The sequence below is a fragment of the Chanos chanos genome, chromosome 4 (assembly GCF_902362185.1).
Source record: "Chanos chanos chromosome 4, fChaCha1.1, whole genome shotgun sequence".
Classification (NCBI taxonomy): domain Eukaryota; kingdom Metazoa; phylum Chordata; class Actinopteri; order Gonorynchiformes; family Chanidae; genus Chanos; species Chanos chanos.
In genome coordinates, this window is record NC_044498.1 from 38,562,410 (window position 1) to 38,589,250 (window position 26,841).

Sequence of the window (26,841 nt, forward strand, 5' to 3'; positions counted from 1 at the left end):
GGGTTGAAATATAGCATTGGGCAGCGTTGCCGGTAGATTGGTGTGCTCACTAACTGCTGTTTTTAATGCATTGGCAGTACTGTTGGAATGCAATAGAGGAAGGGAGGTTGCAGAGGATTTTTTTTTTTTAACTTCTTGTCACTGCAATTTATATTACATTACTAAATTTATGTTGGAGGACCTCACACATCTGCTTATAGCTAATACTTCACTATTTTCGTGGTTGTGAGCCAACTAAGAAACATAGAGCAATGCTGATTAATTACAGTTTTTCAGTTTAAATGGAAGCTCTGTGTTGGTGACTAAGGTTATAACAAAAGCCAGACATGCATTATCCTCATGGTCCAACTTTTGTCTTCAGAATAGAGGGAAACAGAGCTTATGTCTGTATAAATTATTGGTGTCAAAGCATGTATCACACGGTACAGACGGATCATGTCTGGTGAGTGTGTTTTCTTAAAAATTAAATTGATTATGTTTCTGTTGTTTGTCTAGATCCCCAGAGAATTGGCTGGTAAATGAAGACTGGTTGCAGGGTTAAAGTGTTCAGCCTATTAGTGTGATGGAAGCATGGTCCCTGCCGCACGATTTAATGTGACACATTCTTCTCTCAAAGTTGACAATAAGCACCATGCTTACTTAATGAGGATCAGAGGGCAGTTCTGTGCATCACGCCAGCATCTTCAGCATAACAATCAGCTGGGAATTCCTCCCAAATCCCTCTTAGATTAGAAAATAAATTGACAGTCAAGCTGCATCTGGGTCATGCTTCCACTTACGAAAGCTGAGACCCGTTTTGTGTGCTGTAAATTCATTTGTTATAAGGAGAAATCGTTTAAGGCGCATGAGTGTTGAGGAGCAGAGAGTCCCATAGTCTGAATTTAAGACAAATTCTGAGGTAAACGTCGCAATATTAATGTATTATGAATTATTAGATTGTTATTATGACACACAGTGCGGTGCTTGCAAAGACTGGACAGGTGGGTCCTGGTCCAAGAGCTTATTACATAGGCTGGGTGGTTCGCTCCTAGTTCTGCTCTCTCATCTTGAAAGTAATTTTTTATCTGATTTATCTCTAAATACACCTGCCGTCGGAAAGGGGGAGGGCTGAAGAGATTACGGTATTGAGCCGGGAGACGTCTCTGCATTAGCGCCCAAAGCGTTTTCAGATTGCCTGTCTTTAGAGATATATGAATGCTCCTGCATTTTGATATCCCTGAGTAGCGAATATAGTGCAGCATGACTTGAGAGCCAGGATGTCACTCACTGATCTTACCAGACACAGCCACGTCCAATTACACGCTGCCCATTCTCCACATGCTCCGGAAATATACACAGGCTAAATTAAATCTGTGTCACCGTGACGCAGAGCTGTTGCACTCGGAAAATCTACTCAGACGTTTTGGTTTGTGTTTACTGTCCTTGTGAGCAGAAAGCCCCTTTCCATTAAGGGTCATCTCTTTGTTTTCTGCCTCTGAAACTAAGAGGTCTCCAAATGATCCTCAGAGTGTATGGGAGGGCGCAGAAGAGTTTCAGCTGCTATCCCTTTAAACAGTGTGTCTCCCATTTATTCCTGTACACCATTTTGACAATGCATTTTTTAGCCTAGCTATAACATACCTGATTCAACATTTACACTCATCACAGAGTCTGTTATTTGAATATAGCACTCGGTTATATAAAAAATGCGCTGTCAGTGGGTTGTCTAGATTGAAACTACAAAATGTTGCTATAACAGACACTGCTCACAGGTCCCAGGGCTTTAGTAGATCCCAAAACAAACTGGGATTTGACCCCAGCAGCACACCGATCCTGAGCCCAAAAGGAGCTTGAGAAATGGAAAAAACCCCCCCCAAAAAAAAGCCCTCCAAACTGGAACGTGCTGTTCTGCTTCACCATTAGAGGGGGAGTGTCCTGGGAGTGTTGCCCAGCGAGAGGAGGAAGATGAGGAAGAGGATGATGAGGTCTGTGCTCCGTCTGTCTGTGGCAGGTGGAGGAGCCTCCCAAGGCACTTGTAGACGTCTCTCTCGTTCCTCTCTCCTGGGTAAGTTCACCCAGCACCTGTTCAGGGTGAGCTGAGGCTCCTCAGGGCCCAGAGCAGATCTGGAGCCGCTTGTGTCTCTCTATTTCAATATCCCTCATCGCCCTCATGGAACCACTCCTTTCCCAGAACAGGCTCTAACAAGCAACACTTTTTACCCAGTCTGCACTCCACAGCAAGATACCGCTTTCTACTGTGCAAACTCACCATGAACCCCCAGTATAGTAATATAAAGTGCAAACCCGTCAGAAATCTACACATTCTGTCAGTTTTCATCAACGGACTTCTCGTGCAGTAGTCTGGGCGGGGTGGGGGGGGGATCCGCTATGTCTACTCGCGTTAGAAGGCAATTCATTTGCTCCACATTCCTGAACAAATACTACTCCTCACAAAAATGAATATTTTTTAGTTTTACTACATGTGCTGTGCTGGGGAAATACTGGGAGAAAGCATACAATAGCCAAGAACTTTTTTGGGTCTTTCTGTAACATGATCTATACACATTATATCCCTGGTAGAAGCCTCTGCCATTTGTTTAAAAAAAAAAAAAAAGGCACTATCAAAGATTTGTATATATTCTAAAATATGACTGAATGTTCCTTCGGTTGCCCCCCTGGTTTGCATTTGCAACCTAGGGCCAAAAAAAAGGTAGAAAAAAAATAAATAAAAGAACATAGTCAAAAGTTCTTGCAGTGAGGATAAAAGCCTTCAATCTGGAGTGAGATGGACTCCTCGGGGTGAAAATGAACTAGGGTAGATCAGTGGAGAACATGCCTGTCTGAATAAATTAAGACATGCAGACAGAGAAATGCATAAGCATGGTATAATCAGGCTCATGAGACAGACTAGTCAAACTCATCTGTCTTAGTGAGGAGTCATGCCAGGTTGCACAGTACAGAGGAGTGACACGTTGAAGACCTGAGTTAGATTGAAGGGGAGAACAGTTTGAACGTAGGTTTAACTGTACTTTTTTTGTTTTTTTGTTTTTTGTAATCAGAGCGTCTTGCTTTAAGCTGTGGATAAACTTGAGATCAGTGCTCTGCCGCTGTAAATCAGAAGTCGGGTAAAACAGTTGTCAGAGCTCTGTTTAAAAGATGATTCAGGCTGTGAGCACCTGCAGTGGTTTATTGCAAATACTTGTTGTAAAGTCAGCCACAGTTGTGAGGTTAGCATTGTTCATCATATATAACTGAAAAAAAAAAAAGATGCAGGTTTTGCTTTTGATGTTTTTTTTGTTTGTTTTTTTTCTGTGCTGAATATACTGACTATATTTTTCATTTACATGGAAATACTCACTTGAGTAGTTATTATTAATTTGTTTTTATGCACAGTTTTCCATGCTCTGTATGCAACAGGCTTGATAAAAACAAAAAATAATAATAATGATAAAACCAAAGACAAACAAACAAACAAACAAAAAACAAACAAGAAAACCCCCAAGGATTTCAGACAGTAATTGGTAGACATGCAGACAGATGATATTCAAGCTTGAGCCTTCTCACTTGTATGCTAATTCTCTCCACTTTTGAAAGTCAGACATCCACTTTGGATTAGAATGTAGTGCAGACTTCCTGAAATGTATACTGTATTTTGCCAGGCCCGGGTGTGTGCTGCTGTGCTTGGTTGGGACTGTTTTCATACCCAAATACTATGTGCCAAATTTTTAAATTCCCATGGTCTGCATATTGCCAGAGTTGGAGCGTTTTCTCTATATACTAATTTGAGTGTCAACAGAGTCAAATGATTTTAATCCAGTAAACTGGCATATTTTTTGCATAATTATTATCTTTTATACATAATTTTGTATATTCTTTGCACACACACACACACACACATGCATATATATATATATATATATATATATATATATATATGTATATATATATGTTAGTGCCAAAATAGTTTCCAGAAACCATTCAGTGTGAGCTTGTTTGTTGATATAAACAATCAGTGCTCAGAGAAGAGTCTTTTGGCAGAGTTCCCTTTGGCAGAAAGGTATTAAGAAGAGGAGTTTACAGGCTCTAATGTCAAGTACTTGGAGTTCAGTTATAACATAGAGATTGTATATTGTAAGCTTATTATGCTGTACATTGTTGCAGTATCCGTAGTAGCGCATAGCTCTTTAGCACAGGATGTCAGAGTCTTCATAGTTTCAAACACAGCACCTTTTCAAAAGCCGTCGACATCTGTAACTGTCAGCTTGCTGTCCCTCAGTCCATTAAAGATGATGGATAAAAGCAGAAAAATCTTCTTTTTAGATGGTGCGTTCTCTATATCCTTTGAAAATGATAAAGAAAGAAAAAAAATCATCTAGTATCTGTCACAGTTTGTGGCAGAGTTCTTGATGAAAAGAATAAAAAATCTCGGCCTGGCTGGGGGGAGGGAAAAAAAAAAAAAAATCAAACCTGCGTTCAAGATCGGATGTTGTCAATGAGTCTGGTTTGTTTGTTTTTCAAGCACATCTAGAGCTTTTCACACTCATTTACCAATCCATTTCCCAGCGAATGGAGGATATGAAATGAAACATGAAATTTAGATTGGGCTCAATCTACCTTAGAGTTTCTATGACCAGGCTGTCTGTCTGAGGTATTTGATTTTTAGCTGACTGAATCATTACTATTTTCTTTCTTTCTTTCTTTCTTTTTTTTTTTTTTTTTACTGCTTCGCTCTCACTCCACTCTGACAACCTCATAAGAGAAGTATTGGCCAGCTCCATGGTAGCTGCTAATAGCATTCATTGTTTTCGAGGCAATGTCTATTTGTTAAACTCTTCCTCTCTCTCGGTGCCTGTGAATCTCTAATGGCTTTTCAGGATTTCTTGTGCCAGCATCTTGAGGAGGATTTTATGATGTTTTGTCTGTGATTGATAATGGGCTTGTGTAGGAGTGTGTGGCTTTTGGAGCGAGATCATTTAGATTTCTATCTCTCTGCCCCATCGTGTAAGTCATGTCATCAATCAGATGTGTCCTGAGCTTAAGCACGTGAAATTAAAACCTCAGGAGGAGGGATATGAAGGGTGGGAGGGGGCAGAACATGCTAATTCACCATCAAGGGCTCCCTTCAGACGAGCGTTGAGGAACGTGAGAAAACATAAATCATATGGCATTTGTGGCTTTGAAGATTTGCGGTGTGATCAGGAAGAGGAGGAGGGCGAACGGGAGAAGTGTAATCCTTTCGCTCCATATACAAGCTCTCTGTGAAGGCAATATCAAAGCAATAGACATTATTTTCCATTACAGCACAATGGCGTTTGTATGCCACTGAATTGCGGCATGAATACAATAAAGTAAGACTACTCATGCTGATTCTTAAGGCACAATGCTTGCCACTGCCCTTAGCCTGAGTGTGAGTAACTAACTCATTGTGTTGTCTGCTCAACAACAGCTCGACCTGGTTTTCTCTGACTTTTTCTTTGATTACAATGCACTATTTAAAGTTTTTGATAAAAAAAAAGGTTTGCCAGCTCTCGTCATTGTCAGAAGCTGAAGAAATATCGATTCCTTTCCCTGTGGGTAACATAGTAATGATAACCTCTAATAGCGTCTTCTGAGTCATGGATCGACATAATCATAAAGGGAGACGGTTTTGAAAAAAAAAAAAAAAGCATTGCATAATCATCGCTCCCATATGTTTCCATTTGCCTCTGTTTTACGTGATTTGTGCTATGTCACTTTTGTTTGTGATGAGAAACGTTTCATGGTGTGCCTGCTTTCTTTTCAGTGGACGGCTGCATCCACAGAGCAGCGGGACATTTCCTGTATGAGGAGTGCCTTTCACTAAATGGCTGTGACACGGGCAAAGCCAAGATCACCTGTGGCTATGACCTACCTGCCAAATGTAAGTCCCCTGCTGTCAACTTTACTTACCTGAACAAAACCACAGCACTGTTACTCTCAGCCAAGCTTGTCACAAAGTGCAACCTCAACCATATGCTAAATAATCATGTTGGCCGCAGCCTTTTTATTTCAGAATTCAGACCTGTCATTTGCAACAATGAGCTCATTGTTGAACTATTGAATAGATGTTTACCGTCTCGAAGTCCATAAATATTGAAGATGTAGTTTTCTAATTGTTGACTGTGATGCATTTTGAAGAAGCGTGCTATGATTAATGAAGTGGCATTATTAGGATAATGATTACCGTGATGGCTGGTTTGTGTTTGGATATTTGAAGGGGCCATCTGTACTCAAACAAAGACATTAAGGGAACTATTAGGTTGTAATTTGATTGATATTTCATACTTGATTTATTCCATTAGCAGTTTGCATTCTCTCATGTGGGAGTTATGAAGAGTGTCATTCTCTTAATGACTAAAGGAAGACACAGTACTGTTGCATTGTGCACTGTGTGTTATATGTGTACGATATTCCGTGGGACTCTACAAGTGAGGTCTGTAGCACTGGTTTATGTTCAGCTGTGTTTGACTTTCAAATGGGAGGAGTATGAAGATGAAGCTTGAGAGAGTGCAGCTAGGGCAGCAGGCATAATTATTTTAATGGTCCTTTCACTTTAGGACTGTCAGTCTGGTATACACTTCCATATCTCACTGTTTTTTTTTTGTCCTCTTTGAGTAACAGTTTAAACTGTAACCCATCTCTGATATTAATTCTCATGTGTACTCTCAGTAATCTTTTAGCCTTTTTTTCTTTTTTTTTTTTGGAGTGATATGCTGATTTAATAGCAGTGGGAAAAACAGAAAAACCAGTGAAATGTTTATATTAGATATACAAAGATCTTGTCTTTGTCTAAAAGGACAAGACAGCACCTCTCGGTGCACCAACATCATTTTATATTTAAAGGGATATTAGTTAATTATTACAGCTATGAGGTCCACGTTTGCGACGTGTGAGCCTCTCCCAGTTTCAAATGTTTGTGTAGGCTCTCCCAAAACAGTGTTTAAGTTAACCTGACCTAATTGGCTAAACTGTTTTAGATTCCTGTTAGAATTGAGACGATTTTGATTGATCTGGCCTGGAAAATGTGACCTAAATAAGGAAAAAAAAAACATGTTTCTAGATGGGATCATCTTAAATGGTATGCAAAGCAATTTGGAATCGCTGGGATAAAGTAGAATAACTTAGCTATGCGGCATCAATCCTCCTTTGTCATCCTTTTTTACCAAATCTGCTAACAGAGCTGTAGGTAATCCAAAAATAATCTGATTTGATTATACTTTTTTTAGTAATCCACTAGGTTATACTGCTAATTACATTTTTAGTCATGGAATTTGTTGTCAATAACTATTTGCAAATTAGTAAATAATCCATCTGACAGTGAATCATCTAACAGCACTGAGGCAGTACTGCAGAGCTGTGTCAGTTTTCAAGGTAATCAAATTGCCTGCAAGTATGATGCAAGCAGCAAGCAAAATGATGCAACTGGAACGTTTGAAAGTTTGTAATTGTCTGTCGTTCACTTTAAAAAGCTACAGTGTGTCGCCCCAAATAAATAAATAACTTTTCCTCCCGCATCCCGTCTGTCTTGTCACTGTCACACTTATTGCTCTATTTTTACGGCGGCGTAAAAAAGAAGAAAAAAAAACAGCATCCATGCTTTGTCTGAGCTCTCCTGTCTTTCATCAGTAAAGCCATCATTCAGATTTCACTTCTTAAGCGTTTACTCTGCTATGACTAATTTCCTCCCACTCAGTCATTCTGAAACTGTCATTCCTGCTTTGGCATCAGCGCATGCTTTAGGAGCTCCTCATTCAACCCATTTTCTCTTTGCAGCCAGAAAGCATATTGCAAAACATGTCCTCATACACATTGATAATTGAACATGCCGTTAGACACATTACAAACAAAATAATTTACTGACATTAGATTATTAACTGAAATATGGAGAAGATTGCTCTGACCGTTTTGAGTATTAATCCATGTACAGACAGTTAAATATTTCATCATCAGGTTAGGAATTTCAAATTACTAATGTTATTCACAGTCTACCAACATAGGTGAGCTGCTAGATGCAGATTAACGGTAAACAGCAAACAGTTACAGCAAGGAGGCACAGAGTTACTTTTAGTCAAATATTACATTTCAGCAGCTCTGATTACCGAAGGAATATATTTGTGATATTTTCCAAATTTTTCAACAATTTAGTGAGATTTCAAAACCATTTGTCCTAAAGTGTCATTATATTTGTCCTGAGGTGTCAGTCATTTTGACGTTTTCATGAGAGATGAAAAGAAAAGAATATATATTGTTCATTTAGTCATTTATTGTAACACAACTGTAGCAAATTATAATAAAAACAAATAAAGTGAAATTACATTGAATAAATTATTTATACAAGTGTTTTCGATCACATGAGATGTTGAATAAAAATATTTTGTATCCCCTTGCGCCCATTCCTCATGTGAAAGCCAAGTAACTGATATACAGAATTTTCTCCCCTGCTCTCCTGTAAATGTGTAATTGTCCTGGAGCTGAACTCATCTTAATGAACAATTTCATTTCAAACACACTCAGGCTCCTAACATGACCTTACAACTGAAACAATCTCTCACCACACACCAAACAGCATGCTAAGTGAACTAGAAAACCAGCCTGTGTGTGTGTTTGAATGTGACTTATCAGCATACACATGCAGAAAGCCAGACCAAAGATCAAAATGTGGATACCAGAACATTCCTTCACTTATTTATTCGTTTCTTTGTTTGTTTGTTTTTTTTTAACTGGGTTGCTAGGTGTGCAACACAAAACAAGATATGTTTCCAAACAGTTATTTCTATGCTGTAAAGATTAGTCATGAGATTTATAAATGTTGGATTGTATGCCTGCCACTGTTGCTGCCATTAATAATAATGGTGCCATTACCGTTTTTTTCCAGTGAATTTTCCAGTGAATTGTCTTTTTTTCAGAGAATAGAGAGGAAAAATTCCGTAAGATATTGCACAATGGAATTGTTGTTATCATGATTATGCTGGGGGAATAGTTCTTGTATAAAACACACATTTTTGATGACAGAGACCAGCCCGATCATACCGCATACCTCAGTGCAACATCCATATGCACACGTGTGTAGATATGCCTTATGTGCTATACCTCTGTAGATGGTGTTGTCCATTGCCACGTTACAGAAGACGGCCAAGATACAGTATGGGGTGCAAATGAGACAGATGGTCCATTTACTGTTTATGCCATGGCAAAGCCAAATATCTCCGACATGGGTTCTCCAGCTTTCTTAATTTGTCAGAACAGGAGAGTGCTTTTCCCACTCCCTTCCATGAGAATATGTCTTTTTTTCCCCCTCGGAGACGGGAAGGGATTGAGAGCAAACTGGCCAACGCCAACCTTTAAGAAACCGTACCTGGAGGCAGTTTCTCCCACTGGACTTGGACGAGAACAGCGCCTTTCATTGCGTGGCCTCTCTTTTGCTCTTTCTCTCTGTCTCTTACTCCCTTTTTCCTGCTTTCTCTCCCTCCTTCCATTTTCATTCTACCTCAGGTTGCCTTTGTGGGCTGATGTGCAGACATATAGCAGTACTGTTGACCTTACATAGGAGCTCCACTGGCCACTGCATATGAATGCATACATTTAAATAATATCCTGATGATTATGAGAAAGAATGCAGAATGAATGTAGGGATGACGAACTTGACGTGAGACACGGAGAGTTTTTGACGCTCCTACAGTGAATTGGCCCGCTGTGTAAGAAACCATATTCCACGTTCACCAGTGTTAAAGGGGATATTGCATAGCGATCTCAGAACATGTGATCGTTGTCTTTTTTTTTTCCCCGCTCTCTCTTGGTGGTGAAATGATGAATTCTATTCATCTTATGAGAAACTCTCTTTTCGTCGGTTTCCCTCTGACCTGCTCATGCCTCTGTAGACTCAAAACGTGAAGCTGGTTCCACGATTAATATGTATTACATCAGCATCACCAAATGACATGCTTGCCGGGTCAAAGGGTGCCCTATACTTTGGGAGAGCATCACATAGGGAAAAAAAGAAAATACGTTTTTTTTTTTCATTCTCACGTGTACGTAGCGAGACGGGTTGTTTTGCTCATCAAATCCTCATTCCGCTGAACAGTCATCGCTGAATCAGGCTTCCATTACAATCTACCAAGGTTAGCAGGTTGTAAATTATATCACTTTAACTAATGTAGAAATGAAAAGAAAAGCAAAGGGAAGAAAAAAAAATCACCGGTGAATGAATAAAATGCTTCCTCATGTTTGGACAGAGTTTGCTAATACCCAAGGGAAAAGACCCTCAGTGGACTGGAGAAAGAGGCTGCATGTAATGATGTGAAATCAGGTAATTCTCCCCTCTTTTTCAGCTGGGGATCTTTTATGCTAAGGCAATGGAAAATGACATCTTGAAAAGAACCCCTTTGGATTTTTTATTTGATTTTCTTTCGTTACCGACAAGAAAATTGTCCACCATTAGTTTGCAGTGAGACGTTTTTTACTCTTGAATCACTGAGGCAAATGAGCCGCCCCTATAAGAGTACCCTGTCACATGTGGGACGTATTAGCGTTAGCTGCGCTGGGATTATTAAAAAATGACAATAATTATCCACCTACCAGAACGGAAAGGCACTAAATAAAACCGTGTCTGTTACCTCTGTCTGACAATGGAATCAGTGATTTGCTCCAGACTGATCACTGAGCACAATCAAGCCTCAGAAAAAGACTTCAGGACCTATTTTTAAACTGCAGAAACTTAACTGCACGAAGGTTTAAATGAACTCTTGAAGCATTCATGTATGTAGCCTGCATATGTTGCTGAATTATTATTTTTTTTAGTATGTTTTTATGACAACATGGCCATATTAAGTGTGCAAATCTAAATATAGAGTAAATCTGGAATCATGTTTGGTTTTTTGCTGGAGCACAAATTCCTGTATTTTATAATTTACTAACATTTCATCTTCCAGTGAATGTTTGAGGGTTTTTTCTTTTGTTTTTTTATTACTTCTTTTTAAGCTTGTTTAGTAACTGTGTGGTGGAGACTAAAACAATCTTTGTGTTTGCAAAGAGAGAGAGAGAATGAGTTAGAGAGAGAGAAAGAAAGAAAACAAGAAAGCAAAAATCACCAAGGCAGGACAAAGATCTTTTCATAAAACACTTGATTAAATATTAATTCATCTGTTGATGGAGTATGAATTTAGTTTCAAAACAGTTTTGCAACATGGTCATAAACACTCTAGCTAAATAAAAATACATGCATAAATAGATAAAAAAAATACAAGATCAAAAGACCTCATTAATTATTTAAACATCAACATAGGAGTAATAGTCCGTGATTTAAATTTGAGGAAAGAGCAGTGTTATTTTTATCTGCAAATGTAATAAAGCAGGTTTTTTTTGTTGAGGATTTGATCAGCTGTGAGTAGGTTTTGTCCGGCAACACTGACGGTCTTTCAGACCTGCTATTTCTTCTATGTTCTCCCAGTCCCTGTTGAGGGACTGTACTGAAAAAGTCCAAGGTCAAAATATGTATTGGCGTGCATAACTGTTTACCATTTGAAAAACTGTTCAGCAGTAGTTGGCTTCTTCTAGGCTTTCTGGTTTGTGATGGTTTGCTTAGACAGATGATGTCTGGACTAAGTTTAAGAATTCTCAACTGGACAAACCTGGGCTGGGGTACCTCCCCACCACTCAGTTCTGTACTCTCAAGTCAACACTGAAGGGCAGAACTCACCAAACATTCTTTGAGCTTTCAGACTGAGCAGCCTGAGTGAGAGAGAAAGAGAGAGAGAGAGAGAGAGAGAGAGAGAGAGAGAAGCCAGAACCCCCCCACCCCCCAGCCCCACCCCTCCTTTCCCCATCTCTCTTTCCCTCTCTTCCCCTCAGGCGCGGCAGGGGCTCGTTTTATTAATGTGCTTTTGCATAAACAAAAGTGTTCAGTATTTAGCAGGAGCTGTCACTGCAGACCCTTAATGCGTTAATTGTTAAAGCTCAGAGGTCTGCATTGGAGAGCTGATATCCCGGAGGGCGTTTAAGACAGACATGGAACGGGAGGAAGGCGTTTTTTTTTTTTAATGTCTGATTTCATCTGAAATCAGCAGCTACATAGTGTTCGACTCCCTGCGGCTGTTGCAGATTGACAGCTTTGAATCTTTTGGTGCTGTTTATTGTTCTGTTCTATTTTTTATTCTTTTGTTTGTTTTTTTTCTTGAAGAAACTCCAGCACACATTTTAAAATAAAGAATTATTGGCTTGTCCTGAGAAAGCAGGGCAACAGTGCATTCAGTCAGGAAACTAGTGTCACAAAGTTTTTCTATTTTTTTTTCTCTCTCTTTTTCTGCCTTTTTTCCCCCTTTTTGCCTTATCTACTGAGCATGGATTTTTGAAGGTATTAAGTGAAATTTCAAAGGTTATATGCTTGCATTTTAACTGACATGAGCAAGAGCTCAGGTTTGATCAAAAAGTTAAAGGAGGTGTTGAAGCTTTCATCCAACGCTACATCATGCAAATCACCAAGTGATGCTAATACACTTTGACGTAATCTTATTTCATGTTTTGGCACTCATTTCATGTTTTGGAGTAATATTATTTGGATGTATTATAAAAGATAGTGTATGTGATATGTCATTAAAGGACCACTATGATATTTCTCATAGTGAAATTTGGGTAAAATTGCTCAGGATGAACATATGCTCAACTATCTGAGTTTACTTGCATGAACAGAAGGCGCTAACTCCAACTCATATCTTCCCTTTGTGTTACTGAAAAAATTATTTACACTTCCTCATTCTCTTTCATGTTTTTGAAATATGTAAGAGAGCATTCACAATAAATATCCTCCTTAACTACCTTATGCGTCAAGTCTGATTGGCTAATGGGCTTGGCCATTGAGGGCTACTAGCAAGTCTGTGTTGGGGTCTAGTAAACCCCCTGGGGGAGAGAGCTTATGACATAAGCCCCCACAGATGTTGTATTTCAAACAGGCTGTCATTAGAAGGTGTCAACGGGCTAGGTGATGGATGGACAGAAGCTATTTAAGTGTTTGACGACCACCGCCAAAATGAGCATCTGAGTTTGGGTGCAGAGCAAAGGGATGTTTGGTCTGGATGACCTTGAACCATAATGAACAAGGTCAATGAAATGGAGAATAGTCAGTGGAGATTTTACAGACAGAGCAGAACACCTCTGCTTTTCACAGGGTTTCACAATGGTTTTTTTTTTGTTGTATTCAATCTTTAACGAGAGCAAAATGAGTCTCGTGTACATAGAACAAGCTTTAATGTTTTGTGGTATGCGTCTTCCAAGTGCCACTGATTCATTTTCCCAAAAGCTTTATGTTAACGTCTGTCATGCTGTTTATATCTTAGTATTACGCACTTGGATTGATTATGACTCCAAAATCTTTGGAACTCAACAGAACTACTTGTTTTACATCACTTGTTATGTGATTTGGCTTAATTTCACTCAGTTGATCTTTAATTATTTTACATGAAGGTCTCCATGACTCATCTGGGTATAAATGTTTCCGTTGTGACTCATTGTTAACTTATTCTTTCCCTCCCTTTTGTCTCTCTATGTGTGCTTTCTTAGAGAAAGTTTAAACAATGAAGATCTCCAGTGCTGGACATCTCATAATGTTCTCTCAGTGCCAAAGAGTGTTACTCACGTTCAGTTGGCTGTACCACACACCATTCAGGTTGCTTTGTAATCTAAAACTGTCCTGTAGAAACTTTAGACAAACCATTTTTAAACAGACTGGTTGGACCATAGCTCTTTTGGTCCCCTGACTTTATTGTTTTAACTTATAGTCCTGTGAAACTAAGCCTGACAGGACTTTTTACTTGGAGTACAATCCATTTAAGTTATTATCTGTGTGGGTGGGAGATGATTGGTTATCCAGAAACAACCGTAAAATAATGAATTTGTCACCGGAGTCCCAATACAAAAGTTTGATTATATATCAAAACTTAAGTGCCTGCATGTCGAGCCTTTTAGTGGCGTTTACTTGTTTGTTTTGAAAGTGGGCTTGCGAGAGACTTCATCATTGTCGGAGCGGAACTTGAAGCCAGATGCTAGCTTCAGATATTTACAGTAACGCACCTGGAGCAGCAATGCTAATGGCTAGCATGTGATGAATTCAGCATCAGGCGAGGGTAGCATGAGAAATCTCCCCTATGCCCTGTTTCATCTGAGGGACTGGGCCGTCTGTTCGTCTCTCTCCGCTCTCTGCAAATACAAATCAATCACAACAAAGTACCCACTATTAGTAAGTGACACACAGCTCGTTCTGATTAAATTACTCCCCGAAACATTATCATTCTGCAGGCTGCGTTTGTCACTCGGAGCCCCGCCTTTTACTCACACATGCTGCTGTTGACATCAGAACGAAGCAAGGCCCATTTCAGTCTGGTGATTTGTGCTCTGATTACGCTTTCTCCTCCAAAATGTGATAAGTCTATTTTTTTTTTCCTGGTAGAAACAGCTTTAGTCGCAAACCTTTATTGGATTGACGTGATTGATGAGTGTTGAGACTCTATAGACTGGTATGTTCGTGCTTCATTACATAGTCAATTCTTGATAACCCTACCAAAGTGGTGAAAGACTTTTTTTTTTGCGCCTAGGGTTTTAAAATTCAGAACTGTTCTTTTCATTTATAAATCTGGCCCATGGTGTTGTATGTGATCTTACTGAATCAATTGATTTTTTTTCCCTTCATGCCGTAGTTGTAGGTCTGCCTCAGGTTCTCTCTATTCCACTATGCTTATTAGGCGTGTTTATGGACGGAGAGTAAAGACCAAGCGGTCTGCACATTCAGAGAAAATACTGCTTTTGTTCTGTAGCTGTGCTTTGTATCACCCAGGATTATATACTAGTCCATATGACTCTATGAACTCTTGTTAATAATTGGTCATTGACAATTCTTGTTTAATAGCAGAGAAGGGTTAAGATCCCTATTGATTTATGTACTGCAAATAATCCATTTACTATATAAATACATAGTAAATAAACTATTTCTAATTGAAGGCTACAAATTTAGAGGAAGTACTTTGTGGTATTATATATACACATGAGGTATATACATAGAGTGTACTTATTATTACACTGTGTCGTATTATTACTAAGCGCACAATACTATTTCCAAACATGTTACTAAACACAAACAATATAAACCATAATCTGCATGACTGCTGAATTGCGTGCACTAGACTTCAACATACACCAAGGATCTACAAGCGCTCAATAGTTCCTTTGTTATACGAAATAACATAGGTTGACTGTGTAATTTCCTGGTATTACGCTATAATAAAGGGAAGTGTTGCGTGTTTCTTTAACTGGTAAGTTATACTCTTTTGGCGGCTGTTCACGTTGGAAGTGCGCTATTCTTTTAAGCTGTAGGGTGAAACGGCGCAGAAGGTGTGCATGGCGGGCTTTTCATGACTCAGGGACACTGTTAGCAGCTCACATTCAAAGCTGATACTGCTGTGCGCTCCTGGGAACGGTCGGTAGACACATCGTAAATGTCACATCTCAGTGAGTGCTGTGAAAACTCTGCTCTTATGTAGCACTAAATCGCTTTTCTTTTAGCAGACAGGCTCTGGGAATCAGTGTTTCCTGTGCTTAATACAATGTAGGTCAAACAATGAGATTTTATGACTGAAGAATTAACAAGACCATATGTATCTGTATACACTCACATGCACACCCGTGCACGCACACGTGCACAGGCACACGCATTTTATTGGTTTTGCTTCCAGTAAATAATTGAAATGCTTGAATGTATATGCATTGTGCTTTTTATGCTTGCAACTGCATTTTTTTTTTTTGTGCATGTGTCTGCATGTGTGTGTGTGTGTGTGTGTGTGTGTGTCTGTGCATGTGTTTGTATGCGTGTGTGTGTGCATGCGCTTGCATGGTTGTTTGAGGGTGTGCATATGCGCTTGTGTGTACATTATGTTTGAAAGCGTAGGACAATTAGTAAATAAATGAAAATATTGAAACACTAAAAACATCTGATATCCAGAAGAGCCCAGATGTGGCTCAACATTAATCATGACTGAGAAATTTCTTCATCTCCTAGACGCTAATCAAAAGCCTCTTTGCCTCCTTATTGGATGTAATTACTGTGTACCAGACAAAAAAAAAAAAAAAAGAGAGAAGGATTTGTAGGGTAGTTGTGCTTTTAGAGGTCCAAACTGCTTTCTCCCTCCTTTTCCATGAATATTTGTGTTTCTTTTGTTGGCTGGCCTGTCAGTTGAACCAGCCTCCTGGGGACCAGTGTAATTTGGTAATTTTGCCTAAACGGTGATACTGTAATTATGTGGCATCAGCTGCCGCCTTGTCAGAGAGATGGCGAATGGTCATCCATCACGGCAAATGGCACCAGGACCGGCCAAAAAAAAAAAAAAGAAAAAGGAAGGAGAGAGAGTAGATTGCGGTAGTCCGGGACAGGAGTGTTTAAAGGCAAACAAGGCAGAGGTGGATGGAGAGTAATAGGGGCAGTGTTGAATGCCTCGCTCTGGGTGGTAGGAACCTCTGAATAATGACACTCTTGCATCAGGAATGGGGAATTCTGGGAAGGTCAGATTTAAGAGAGGGATGTGGAGAGGGCTACCACAGACTAATGCAGCCCCGTCCGTTCCACCCACACAACTCTCTCTCTCTCTCGTTCTGTGTCCATTTCCCCTTCTCTTCTGCCACCACTCCATCCATCTCCTCTCACTCGCTCTCAGCCGCCTCAGTGCGGTAAAGGAGCCTTGTGCTGTCACGCCACACAGAAAATTACAGTACTGTATTCAGCTACCCACACCTCCCAGCTGTGCTGCTCAAAGTACGCCGTGAAATTCTGGTGGCTAGATCAGGTCCGTAAAAAGAACGCAAAACACGTGCCAAAGAATTAGTTTCAACCGGCCTGATTTTATGGTCTCACAACTTGAATGTAAACTTAGATTCAAAACTTCAGGATAATTTTTTTTTTTTAAACCTGCTTGAATATGATGATTACAGAGTTTGACAAGTGCAGTGAGGGAAAAAAAAAAGCAATTCTAAACCAATTAGATTGCTCAATCATTAGAACTTACACGATGAATTGCCACACAACTTTTTGTGCTGCTGTAAACTTACAGATTTCTCTCACGTGGATGTAAACATTAGTTTTGAACGTTGCTATATTTACATGCTTGTAATTAGATGAAGCTTTGGTGTTTTGAGCATGAGGTGAGCTCAAAAACAGTGCAGCAAATCCAAATGATCAAACCCAGAGACAGATGGAGAAATTGGATGTGACCAAGTAATGAATATTATAGAAAAAGGACAGAAGCTATTAACACACTGCTTCTGCAATTACTTTTTTGGTTTGATTTTCTGTCTCCAAAGGAGTGTTAAAAAGAAAGCGCCGCTTGAAGACGTTTCAGAGTGAAATACACTGCTTTTGTTTACCTTTCATCCAAGATTTAGGATGGAAACTAATTAAGAGCAGGGAGTAGCAAACTCCTGTAGTGCCATTTTCCAGCTAATTATGTCTGAATATGGGCTGCCTAAATAGTTTTTCTTCAGTCCTTGATGTTCTGTTCACTAAATTGCTGTTGTTACTTCCACTCATTAGGTTTTAAGACTTAAATGGTTGATGTGTTTGTTTGCATATTTTTTTTTTCTTTTCTTGAAAGAGGCCTCAGCTTTAGCTTCTGGCCAATTGAATATTATCTGCTGGTTTTTTGTTTTGTTTTGCTGTGTGCGTGTGTGTGTGTGTGTACATGTAGTTACTGGAGCATTTTGTGGATGAAAGAAAGGGTGTGTTTTGGTAGGTGATAAGTGAGCAGCTGAGATTCTTGCGTTCCTACAGACAGCCGTGCGAATGTGACCCTGCCATATCCCAAGGTGCCATTCCTGGTTTTTAATGTTGTGGATTTAGACTTGCTCATGCCTCTTTAAATGCCATTAACCCACTAATAAAAGTGCATATGGCTTGCCATAAAGCCTAATGGGGAGGCCAGGGGACACACTGCGGCCTTTGTGTGTTTTCAGGAGGGAAAAAAATGGGAAATGAGAGTCCATAAAACACAGAGTAAAGTGCTTTTCAAATACTGTATCTGTCTCACCCATGAAGAGAGGTGATATCAATAAAATGGACACCTTCTTGTGAAACAATTTTGGGTAGACCTTTGGTCTCTTCCATTTTTATACCTTACTTCAACACAGTCATTGTGTCCTCCAGTTGTTTCTGAAGGAAATTTTGATTTTAGCACTTTGTTGATTTAATTTTCTAATTTTGTTTTTAAAGAGTTCAGTTTGAAATTATTCAAATACATCGGCACATAAATTGTTGTAAATCTAACCTGAATAATGCCAGAAAGCAGTGGCATAACAGTTTTGCACCAAAACAGAAAACCGCTGCGCTGGATTTTGTTCACCCTAGCTTGTGTAAGTAAAGCGTTTTTTTTTTTTTTTTTCTTTTTTCTCCGAACATTTTTCTTTTTTTTCTTTTTTCTCCTTTTTTCTCCGACACCAAATCACATGGAATACATGTTCCCAGTGTTGAAGAACAGTCTACACCGTTTGTGCTTTTGGTCATTAAGAATAAAATTCATCATAATTTCAAACATGTACGTATTTCTTTTATTTTTTCCGCTGTAAGAAAACAAAAAAAACCCAGAAACACACACACACACACACACACACACACACACACACATATATATATATATATATATATATATATATATATATATATATATATATATATATATATATACATGCACCGTGCTTATCTTGCAGTGCGTGTATACTTCAACCGAGCAGATGACTACTACAGCTTTAATGAAAATGTTCATGGAACACAATGTTTAGTTTCAACAAACCGTGTGGTGACATAACCCAGACGATAAATAAAATAATATTAGTTAAAATATATGAATCCACAGAAACAATAGATCTCATTTCTAGGCTTCTCTAAGCAGGAACTTAGTTAATCTTCAATACCTCTTTTCTTTTATTCTCTCTTTTTCAAGGTCTTTCTGTATTCCATTTGTTCGTTTTGTTTTAAATTTGATCATGTTTAAATTAAAAAGAAAGAAACGTCAAAGCTCAAACTAAAGTTTGTCTTTTGGACAAACCCGTGATGGAGGCGGAACCGTGGCCCCAAACACCGAGTTACAAACTGAACTGTGAATAGGCTGTACTGCTTTACCTCTAATAGAAAGTATTTTGAAGTATTAAAAGGTGATTATGGCTGAAGTTTTTAAAATGCCTGATACCATAATGTTTATAGGTTACAGTAAGACTTTCCATTTGAAACATCATCAATGACTTTTTCTAATGGCCAAACATTAAGGGTCTAAATAGTGAGTTATGTATAGAAAGCATTATGATTGTCAGTCTAGCTGAAAAATGAGCTTGTTCATTTAGAAAATGCTCTGTATTGATTTCCCTGACTGTCAATAAATATGAAGAGCTACTCTCTACACAATATTTTTAATGTTCACTGTAGCTCCACCACCATTTCCAGAGGATGCACTAAAAGCTTAACCCTGGCTGATGGGTTAGTATAAGAGCATATGTTTTACCTTAACTCAGACGGTAATGAATTCTGATCTATGTCCTGGTGAAAAATGGTGTTGGGTTGAGCGCTTTTATAGTGATCACCTTGAAGCGTTGTTTTGGGATGAAGAGCAATATGGGTAATGGATCCTATGGGAGCTTGGTGGTGTGCCTGTGTGGATTTATGAAAGGTTTAAGAAGAGTTGGATGGGGTGGGTGGAGGAATCAATAGCCCCCCACTGCAAAGGCAGGTCATGAATAATGTCAGGTAGTTTACACAAACTGACAGCGCTCTAAAAAATACAGAACCCTCCGAGCATGGTCATGAGGAGGAAAAAAAAAAAAATGACCGCTGGTATCTGGAGTTATCACCTGCCACAGACCCCTTTTTTCCCCTGCCCTCTACTGTAACAGCACAAATCAGTGGGGAGCGAGCACACCTCTGGAATCACCATGTAATACCGCCCCTTCCCCTGTTTTCCTTTTTCTCACTTACACACACACATGCATGAAAGAGGAAGAAGGAAAACAGTTTATCTCAGGAAGAGAGAGAGAGAGAGAGATGTTGGAATTTGTTCAGAGTGAAATGCAGGGCTTAAATAGAAGACGTGCCTTTAGTTTGTGGTATTAACACAAAGTTACATGCCTATCCACATACTTGTATGTATTTAGTCACAAGGGGAGTGTGCGTGTGTGTGTGTGTTCATGTGTGAATGTTGGAGGGGGTAAAGGGATCCAGTTCTCTCTCCTGCAGTCTAATTATTGACTCAGCTGGTATTGTCTTTTCAATTGTTTCAATTATGATGGCACTAGTGTTTCTCAGCTCTGTGGCGTCTCTGCCTGCATAATTCATGGATGACAGCCCAAACTCCACTCAGCACTGGAGAAATGAGCCGAATGTCAATACTGCCTAATACTCCATCTCCTCCTGTCCTCCTCTCTGCTGCACAGAGAAACAAATACCCAATAATGATTTTACTATCAACAACAACAACAACATGGTGCTTATAAAAAACACCACTAATAATATTGGTGATAACGAGGGTAATTATAACAGCATTGATGATAGAGATGATCATGTAATCATTTGCGTTATTAAATAGATGCCACTGATATTGTAATTCGATTGTTTTTTTTTTTATGTTGAGAAAAAGGTCTTAAGTTGGGTTTTGGTGTCATTTGGTGAAGGTGTTAGATGTTATGTAAAGGCCTGTGTGTCTCTCAGTTAGCCTCTTGCATTGTTCAGCTCTGAATGCATGTGTCACCATGGTTTGTGTTTACAGTTACCTGATCCCTGGCCTGATTGTTGCCTCAGACCTCATGATCAATACTGTTAAATTAACAATGAACAGCAGCCGTGACTCAGGGTGCCCCTGAGGGGCAGCAGCTCCACTACCCATAGGGTAACCACACCTTCTGCTACCTCACTGCCTCTCTGTGCCTGAGGGTAGAGGGGAAAGTTATGCAGATAGAGAGAGGGGGGGGGGGGGCAGGGTGGGGGGGGGGGGGTGTTCATTAATTGCTATAAAGATAAAAGACTGCGGGGGTCATATTTTTGACACTGTGCCCCAATGGAGGTGCCTTCTGCAGACCAGGACATGCCATGTTTAAAATGCTTCATTACCAAGTGCTGGTGGCGATTGTTTATGGAGGCAGAGAAACTTCTGCCGATGATCAAAAGAGAGAGTGTGTGTATGTGTACGGATGTGGGGGCTTGCGTGCGTGTGTGAGAGGGGGTGTGTGTGTGTGTGTCATGTTTTAGCCTGAGAGGCTCTAATGATGACAGGATGTTAAATGCACAGATGGAGTGATTCACCTGTTCTCAGCCATACACTGACAGTTTGACCTTTACAATGTTTCCAGGCTTCATTAGTTTCCTCTTTACAGGCAATAATTTCATATTTTGCAGAAACATTTTCTTTTCAGTCTGTCTTCATTAGAGATATGTAATAGTTTTGCCAGGGCAAATTAAACCCCAGAAGAGATTTAAACAATGTTGATGGATAAAAATAACTCTAGTAGTTTTAACAGTAATGAAAAACATACTCTTCCTTTGTTTATGTCCGCAAAGTAATCATAATTACTTACTTACATACTTTATGAATTAACAGTATTTATTAATTAGCATTATATTTTTAGAAGCATTTGTAAGCATTGTGTACTATTAATCTCAATGTGTGTGTTGTGTTGTGTGTGGTATGTGCTTGTGTGCATGAGAGAGAGAGAGAGAGAGAGAGAGAGAGAGAGAGTGAGAGATTTCAGAGGAGTGGGGGGGATACTGAATCAGCCTGACCTTGGCTGAGTGAAAGCTAGGCACCTCACTGAGAAAGCTAAATGCCATCTCTGTATTAAACAGTTCAAGGAGGACATGTCAACTCTTCTGAATGGCATATCTGCTCTTAGAATGGCTATTTTCACTTCAGATAGAACATCTAATTCTTAAAACACTTTCCTGACATCATCATATCTGACAGAGCGAGCGAGAGAGAGAGAGCGAGAGAGCGAGTGCGAGAGAGAGAGAGTGAGAGAGCGAGAGAGAGAGAGAGAGAGAGAGAGAGAGAGAGAGAGGTGGGGACAGTGGGTGGGTTGGCCACCGTGGGTAGAGGCTTTTAAGGACTGAATCACTCAGTGAGTTTCCATTTTTCTCTCTTCTGACATTCTCTGACATTTCAGAAAGATAGTTTGTTATAGCTGCAAATTGATTTGATGTGGACCTACTTTTGTTTAGGTGGTAATATGCTATGCATGCAAGGAAATTCTTTGTATATGATAAATATGTTTGAATATTAATACTTTTCAATTGGTTGATTAATTGATTAGTTCTTCAGTTTCTATAGATATAAGATACAGCATTAGTGGTCTATTCACTATACTTGCCACTCTGTTTAATTTTTGTTCATCCATGAGTCAAACTTGTGTACCAGTTTTTGTTATTTGTACATGTGTTCCTGTTGTCAGCATGAGTATCATAGCTGAGATGTCTGCTCACCACATTTCTATCTGTGCAGAGGTAAAGCTATCTGGCCATGTGACCTCCTGTATGAGATCCACTGTCCTTCCTCTGGGCCAGTAAGTGTAGTCCATGGTAGGGATGTCATAAGCAGTAAATAGCCCACTTTTTTTTTCAGTGATGTAGTACTTTCTCAATAACACCATGAATTTTGAAGTATATAGGTAACATATTTTTTAGTTTGAGTGTATACCCTCAGTGTAGTTACTGCTAGTATGGACCTGTACATAGCAAAATATCTGGATTTTCTGACTGTAGCCAAGCCTATTTATATACCTGTACGTCTGTCTGTCTGTCTGTCTATCTATCTATCTATACGGATGTGTGTCTAGTGATGCTGACCTTCAGGTCCTGACCAATTATCTGTGTCTCTGTAGCAGACATATCAATGTGTCTATTTCTACAATCATGCAGATCAATGTAACAGCCCACACTACTTTGCTACATGTGCTTTAAGAACTAATGCAGACCTGGGACCACCAAGACATTGATTTGGCTGTGTGTGGCTGTGTGCGTCTATGGTGTGTGTCTACGTGTGTGTCTGTGTGTGTTTATGTGTGTGCGTGTGAGTGTGAGTGTGTGTCAGAGAGGGAAAGTATACACAGACGTCTCTCTCTCTCTCTCTCTGGGCGGTGTCAGACGGTCGGCACAACACAAAGGCAGTAGTGTGTGTTTCAGTACCTAGGGGGATTTGGAGTGATCCCTCATTAGCATCACCTGTTTTCCCAGATGGCATGATGGGAATTAGCAGGATCAGGTTGTACACTGATGAAAGGAGCCCTGGCTGACTGTGACATGGCCCAGCCACGTGTAGCTCGCTCCTGTTACACGCCTTTCACGGCTGATGGAGCAGCTTTGCCCAGGTTTACTGCTGCTAAAACACATTCACACCCTCTGTCATGTCTTGTAGCGTGGGGCCAAGCCAGAAACCATACAGGCTAACTGAGGGAGATGAAGGTTAACTTGGCCCATCTTCAGATGTGACCCTTGAGAACAGCCGAGTGTCTCTGTGATTTTTCAATGCAGCTTCAAGTTCAATTTTGTACATGGAAAAAAAAAAAAAGAAAAAAAAAAGTAGCTTCGTTTAGGTTGACGGGTGATTAGCTTTCATTTGAAATGCAAATACGTGCCGCTCAAACGTTTAGACATGCTCATGTTCTTCAGATAAAGAAAATGTCCATGTGACGTTCTTTTTGTTTTCATTTCAGATTCAGGCATCGTCTAAGCCTTTTTCGGCCGTCTCTCAGCTACGTGTCACGTTGATGTGATGACGATTCACAGATGTTTCTTTGGCTAAATAATGTCGAATCCAGAAATGACATAGAATGCACTCTTGTCTGTTTCTTGTACTACAAAAAATAGTGTTGTTGGCATTTGTATTGTCTTTAAAGAATGCACAGTAATGACTCATCTCTTACACAGAACCTAAAGCCCTTTGCCGGCTGTGTAAGCGCTTAGTGGGTTGTATGATATAATGGTGTTTCAATGGCTCATTAGAAAAAGAGCATATGCCTGCGTGTAAGCCAGAGAGGAGAGCTGTAGCTGAGCAGCTTATGGATGCTGTGCTATCAGTCTTGGACTGTGTGCTAGGCAGCAGCCCAGTTTGAAAGCGAGAGATAATGAATGCTTTCACACTTTACCTTGAAAACTCACCAAACAGCTCTCGCACCAATTAAGAGCTTGTTTTTGGCTGGAGTGGCCATTATCAAATCTGACCTTCCAATTATTTTTCTGAATTTCCTCCGTCTACCGTCACCTTGCTGTGCCCCCCAGCCTGCAAAGCATGGCTAAAGATGCCCCTGGAATGGGTAATGGGGTTCCAAACAGAGCTGCTCACATCCACAGCCTTAAGACATTTTTCCACCACCGTCAACCACTCTCTCTCTCTCTCTCTCTCTCTCTCTCTCTCTCTCTCTCTCTCTCTCTCTCTCTCTCTCTCTCTCTTTCTCTCTCTCTATTTCTGCCTCTATCTCTGTTTCTCTCTCACACATACCTTCTCCCACTCTCTCTCCCTTTAATGACTCTCTCTCCACCAGTATAAGCCTTTTCTCTCTCTTTCTCTCAGAGTTGACCTCCTGTATCCTCTTCATATATCTCTCTTTTTCAGCTGGCGTATCTGGTTTCTTCCTTAAGAACCAGAGTAGCTTCCGTTAGAACAGCCTAAAACAAGCTTGAGGATGTTCTGTGAGAATGGGATCAGTGATTTCTCTTTGGTCCTAACAAACACTGAACCGTTGTCTTCTCTCTCTCTCTCTCTCTCTCTCTCTCTCTCTCTCTCTCTCTCTCTCTCTCTCTCTCTCTCTCTCTCTCTCTGTCTTTTATAACTTGGCCCAACTCTGTGAAATGAATGTCCAAATATGACCAGAGATGTGACCTGTGACATGCTTTACTGCCCTGTTCACCAGTAGCTCTGCTGTTTTGTACACTAACTGATGGTAAAACCTTTGAGGACCCGACAGGCGTCTTCTCTGCTCAACAGACTTCAAATGGTGGAGATCAGTGTGTCATTAGAGAACACACACAGACCCACATCCTGTTTCTTGATGCCTAATAGCTTGATTTAACAGGCATAGCATAATTTGCATGACAAATAGTGTTCTTTAATGATTTGTAGGCTAGTCATATTTCTTTTGCTGAAGGCATTGTCTCTCCAGTATAGAAGGGATAGATTTCCCTGTCAATCCATTTTGTTCCATCAGCAAGCAAGGTCTAGTCGTCGTTTCTTTATTCCCCCTCTACCTCCTGCACTCTCTTTCTCTGTCTTTGCCCCTTTCTGAACTATCTAAATATTATTTGAGAGCCTGCTCATCAGTTTAGCTGTACATGAAAACCAGGCAGTATTTTAATTTTAATATCGGTACGTTAGTCCCTCCAGGGCCCAGCAATGACTTCTACCAACTCGACATTACAGATTATTGCACTAGTGTGATACAAAGAGAAATTGTTCATTTCCAGGCCATTGAAATAAATCTTTTTTAAATGTGGATGAAGTCATTCAACATAATGTGATAAAACACATTGAAAGGGGGAGTGGAATTGTGAAGAAAAGAAAATGAGTTGAAAACTGAATATGAGCTGACCTCACAGTCATTAGCTCTGACACACATACAGCCAAAGTTCACACATCTCGTCTAAATGACAGTTTAACTTTTAGCTCCACTTAGGAAATATCTGAGAAGTAATCAGGCTATTTCTGTTTCTCTTTTCATACAGAAAATAGTTACCTTTACCCAAAGGGCAATTTTTGCCTTTGTACTAGAGCAAGATTTTTTTTTTTCTCCCCTCTAGTTATGTGTGGTCGTGTTAGACTGTTCTGAGGTAAGCATAGTTGAGTCCGTGTGAAGGTCTGAGATATTGTTCATCGTGGGTGTTTTGTCTCTCAGCAGTGGATATCTTCATGTCACCAGCTCATTGATCATTGGGGAAGAGTCTCTTTATTAGAGAAGGAGCTGCTCAAGATGGCAGTACCATCACCTCCATCACTCTGGACTAAAACTCCTGTCAGCCCTAAACACTATCCTCATTCAACCTCTGATTCTCCCACAAATGTCAGTTCACGTCATGACACTACCTAGTTTTATGTATTGTTTTATTATTTATTATTTTGATCTTCCTGTAAGTCAGTGTATTACATTGTCTCTTTAAAACTCGAGTAGCATACATGTCTGATAATATTCGCAGAACATGAAGAACATGTAAGTTTGGCACCATGCAATGGAAAAGAGACAATGACAGCAAACCATGTTGTTTAACTTTGCTGTGACAGATACTCGGAAAAAAGCTTTTTCAAAGGGATGCTGTTTTTGTCGTATTTGTATTTTTGTATCTGTTGGGTCAGAGTTGAGTCATGTGCCCTGTAAGTGATTTTTCAGATGCTCCCTGTGACTCTCCAGAGGCAGGTCACGGAGGATAACTGTGCAGAGTGACTCCCTGGAGATTTGCCTTGGATAGTATGGCATCTTTAACTTCCACAGGACGCTTAGGAATTGCCTGTTTAGTTCTCCATGTAAGGGGTTTCCCAGCCTCTGTAGTTTAGTCCAACTGTCGTTTTTTAGACAGACTCTCACACAGCAGTTTGTTTTTCTTATCCCCACCCCCCCCCCCCCCCCCCCCCCCCCACACTTCGTTTACATCCACGTCATGATTTGTGTTTGAAAGAATCACCCTTGACATGCTATTCCACTCAGAGCCAAGAGCCAAGCTATCCTCTCTGTACTCCCTAAATAATCTTCTCTTAATGTAATGGTGCATTTAACAGAGCACTGGTCCAGAAGCCCTTAAGGTTCATTTTGTCCTGTGGAAGACAGTTGTAATAATGATCTTGCAGATAGAGCTCTAAT

The 26,841-nt window shown here is 39.9% G+C and overlaps 1 protein-coding gene across 1 annotated transcript in view; it reads left to right on the forward strand.

The window, feature by feature from the left end:
- The window catches only part of macrod2 (mono-ADP ribosylhydrolase 2), a 399,802-nt gene that overhangs the window by 148,757 nt on the left and 224,204 nt on the right, over positions 1-26,841 (forward strand). Inside the window, exon 5 of the mRNA XM_030770327.1 lies at positions 5,762-5,878. Coding sequence (XP_030626187.1) covers positions 5,762-5,878 — 117 coding nt within the window. The remainder of the gene's footprint in view (positions 1-5,761; positions 5,879-26,841) is intronic.